General features: G+C 42.9%; 2 protein-coding genes across 2 annotated transcripts in view; both read right to left on the bottom strand.

The window, feature by feature from the left end:
* The window catches only part of LOC118404308 (titin-like), a 30,491-nt gene extending 29,305 nt beyond the window's left edge, over window positions 1–1,186 (bottom strand). Inside the window, exon 1 of the mRNA XM_035803376.1 lies at window positions 503–1,186. Coding sequence (XP_035659269.1) covers window positions 503–1,186 — 684 coding nt within the window. The remainder of the gene's footprint in view (window positions 1–502) is intronic.
* Window positions 1,187–1,535: 349 nt separating this feature from the next.
* The window catches only part of LOC118404307 (nudC domain-containing protein 3-like), a 3,740-nt gene continuing 1,258 nt past the window's right edge, over window positions 1,536–4,017 (bottom strand). Inside the window, exons 3-6 of the mRNA XM_035803375.1 lie at window positions 3,534–3,834; window positions 2,814–2,976; window positions 2,212–2,322; window positions 1,536–1,823 (exon numbers count right to left, since the gene is read on the bottom strand). Of these exons, the coding sequence (XP_035659268.1) occupies window positions 1,536–1,823; window positions 2,212–2,322; window positions 2,814–2,976; window positions 3,534–3,834 (863 nt within the window). The remainder of the gene's footprint in view (window positions 1,824–2,211; window positions 2,323–2,813; window positions 2,977–3,533; window positions 3,835–4,017) is intronic.

Here is a 4,017-nt window from a genome sequence, read left to right as displayed (position 1 = left end):
ATGTAAGACACTCGTCCAATGTACTCCCCAGTAGCTTCATAGTTGTAACTTGTTGTATAGGACTCCCGTCAGCAGATAAGGTGAGTTCAGGTTTCTTTGATATTTTTGGTTTACTCCCAATCAACATACAGTTGGTCTTTTTTGCATTCAAGAAGAGTTTGTTTAAACGCACCCATTCACATATGTTATTCATGTCTGTCTGTAACTTAACCGTAACTGTCTCAACTGATGGCGCACACGCATATGCTGATGTATCGTCTGCGTACATGGCGGGGGTGGTCTCCGTCACGGTAAGTGGCAAGTCGTTGGTAAAGATCGTAAACAACAACGGACCAAGGCAACTCCCTTGGGGAACGCCACAGTGTATCTCTCTGAAGGTTGAATTCGTGCCGTTGAAATGTACACACTGTTTTCTCCCTGCCAAGTAACTGCCCATCCAACCAACCGCTGTATCTGAGAAACCGTAGCATGTCAGTTTTTGCAACAAATGACTGTGATCCACCAAGTCAAAAGCAGCGGAGAAATCCAGAAAGATGACCCCGACGATGTTCCCCTGGTCGATTTTACAGTACCAGTCATCAACTAGTTGCAAGAGTGCAGTCCCAGTGGAGTGATGCTTCCTGTAGGCGTGCTGGTAAGGTGACATCAGGGCGTTCCCTTGAAAATAGTCCGATATTTGAGAACTGACAACTTTCTCCATTACTTTACTAAAGGCAGGCAGGAGACTAATTGGCCTGCTGTTCGGTCCGCTTAAACGAGCCGTTGCCGACTTGGGTAAGGGAACAACCTTGGCTCTTTTCCATGCCGTCGGATAAACAGAGGTAGTAAGCGATAAGTTTATAATGTAGCACAGTGGTCTTGCAATATGGTCGGCAGCTAACTTTAACAGGTTGTTGTCAACTTGGTCTAGACCAGTAGCTTTCCCATCCGACAAGGACAAAAGGTGTTTGCGGATTTGTTCGTGGTGTACAGGTTTGAACTGGAAACTACAGTCTTTTCCCGCCATGATCTTATCCCTTATCAGCCCGAGAAGGTCCCCATCTGCTTGCGAGTCGAACCCCTCCCTCAGAGAGTTCACCTTCTGTGTAAAGAATGAGTTGAAGTAGTCGGCTATGTCTCCCGCCTTGGTGAGGATCACTCCGTCACGTTCTACAGTACAGGCCGACCGAGAAGGTCCCCTGCTCATTATTCCATTTAGCGTTCTCCACATTTCCTTTGGGTTGTTTCTGGACTCCGCTATTTTAGATTTGAAAAACGCAGCTTTCTTTTTCCGGTTTAGTTTGACAACTGTATTCCTTAGTTTCTTGTATATACTCATATCCGAAGCAAGGCCTGTTGCATGGGCTTCTCTTCTGGCGTCATCCCTGAGCCTCATTACTTCTCTGAGTTCGTCGTCCAGCCAACCTGCCGGATTCGATCTAACGGTACCAACAAAAATGCAGCAAACAGTTACTGTTCCCTACATTACTAAAAATAATGTATACTGGTAACTAAATAAAGTAACACAGCATTTAGTAAGCATCAAAAGCAGGCCTTTATACTAAGCTAAGCAAACTGAAGAAAGCAGCACGATGGATCTTCAAGTGCAGAAGGCTGAGGTGCAAAACCCAGTGAAGAAAAAGAAGCAAACTGACCATCTCATGGCTCTGGGGTTTCCCCATCATCTTCTGGTGCTGGTCAAACATCATCCTCTGCACCCCTGACTGCTCCTCATCATCCATGTCATGCATGTGTTTGATGGGTTCTATCTTCTGGATGTCGATCTCAGGCTCACCTACCAGGACAGCCTTCCACCAGTACTCCTTCTCTTTCTCTAGATTCACCTGGAGAGGACAGGACAGGAGAGGTGAGGTGACCGGAGAGGTTATAAACATCCTGTCTGCAAACAGACATAAGGATTCAGCTCATTCTCAGTGCTTTATGCCATTATTTGCAACATTGGTTCTCTTCTAGTTTTGTACAAATTTAAGGAGAAGAAAAAGCAGTAAAAAGGACAAAAGAAACAAATAGAGAGGAGAGTGGTGTAGTTTCCTCCCACATGGGACTGACATTAGGCTTAATATTCTCTCCGAAGTCCTGCTACCCTTTCTAGTAGCATACATGTTGGATCAGCATCAGCAACCAGAAGTAGTTTTCAGTCAAGGTATAGTTTTGGGGCAGAAGTGCCACTACAAATAAAGAGCTTACATGTGTTCATCCCTATGTGCTTACCTGCACACATTTGCCTGGCTCCAGACTCCACATACTCTCCTCACAGATGATTTTATTGGTCAGCTTCCCCTCCATCAGCACCTTCACCTGGCCTCCATCTTTAATAGCAACCTACAAAAAGGTAAGAAATGTAGGACTGTCTAGTATGAAAACTCAAACATGTCACCAAGCAGCATAAGACTTAAGAGAGCCTTAGACACAGTTCTGTCCAACTTGCTGGCTACAGCAATACAATAAAAGATTCAATTAACCAAGCACTAAAGTAAGAGAAAGTGATGTTGATCCAGTTCTATTCACTGGTTGTGAAAGAGCATGCAAGTGATACCTACAGTATTTACAGGACTGGACTTTTCAACTTCTAAGTACCTGAACTAGCACAATGAAGAGTTGACTGCAGTTCAACATCATTTCCAAAGACTCTTTCCAGTAGCATGTGTGTCAGGTTAGTGGCAAAAGCCAAGTTTCAAACTCTGGACCCAAAAGCAGGGTCACGTACCACTGGACAACATACACTATAGTCAATAGTATATTCGTCACTCTAGATTTTCCATTCAATTGTAACATTTTGTCACTGCTATAACGGAAAATTTATCAAACCCCACCTTTACGAAGTTGTTCTTGATATCCACTACACAGTCCTTTGCCTTCTTGATGTTCTGAGGAACATGTACCCTAATCTCCACCTCGTGTATGTGCTGGGCCCACTTGTAGTTCTCTCGAACAGCTCCGTTCCAGCTCTCAGCATCCTGCTGAAACTCCTCTTGGCTGGACACCAATGTTTCAAAAATTGTTAGAACCATTAAATATGAAAAAATTGCTTGAATCAATGGCTATCTTTAACATGTCCAATGTAAGTACAGCTAACAACAAAAGATCAAAGACCTGACTCCTCTGTGAAAGAGTTTCTTGTATTCCTAATGGTAGTCACGCTAGTTCGTTAATTTTAAAAATATGTTTTAGTATTAACCACTTCCTGTCACTCTACACTCTACACTACAGTGAATGTTACTAGCTACTGACGGTGAAGTTCAGAAATTGAAGGAAAGATATAACTTTGCAAGCACTACATGTATTTGTGTGTGAACTACATGTATTTGCCTTTGTTTTTTAGTCACCCTATAATTATAATGACAATGACCTATAATTATAAACTAGATGCAAGAGTGACAATAGGTTTACATATATATCAACTTTCATATGTGCATCAAAACTGGCCTTAGTACAATTGCAAATTCACAAATGTGTACGGATTTTCTAGTTCAAAAACTCTTGAAAGATACAAGCCACGTTCGTGACATAACCTAGCCTTGCATGCAACTCACCTAGTTGGTTTTGCTGCTGCCCCTTCCTTTGCCTCTGTTCCCTCCACTGTCTTCGCATCAGTCTTACTGGCATCCTTCGGTGCCTCTTTAGTATCTACAGTTTCTCCTTCTGTCCTTTCTTTCCTTTCTTCATCTTTTTGTCCACCACTTTGCCCCTCACTTGCAGGAGCAGTATCTACATTGCTGGTTGCAACTGTCTGAGTCTTTGCCTGTTCTGGTGATGACGGCTTGTCCGTCTTGTTTTCTGTGTTTTCTGGTGCTTGTGTTGTCTCCACCTCCACTTCTTCCACGACTGCTGATGCTGATTTGCAGTGGAACAAGAAGGCATGATTGGAATGTTGTTACTTGAATGATTCTGGATCAAATAGACACTTCATTTACTGTTAATTTTGAAATGTTCCCAGTGGTTAAAACTTTTACACATGCAGTTATGCCCTTTGACAGCAAAATGCATAACCCCCCAAATATGTGTTTGCAACAAATT

This window comes from Branchiostoma floridae, chromosome 17 (assembly GCF_000003815.2).
Source record: "Branchiostoma floridae strain S238N-H82 chromosome 17, Bfl_VNyyK, whole genome shotgun sequence".
Lineage (NCBI taxonomy): Eukaryota > Metazoa > Chordata > Leptocardii > Amphioxiformes > Branchiostomatidae > Branchiostoma > Branchiostoma floridae.
Note: the sequence above shows the minus strand (reverse complement) of the source record. Positions and strands in the feature narration are given on the sequence as shown.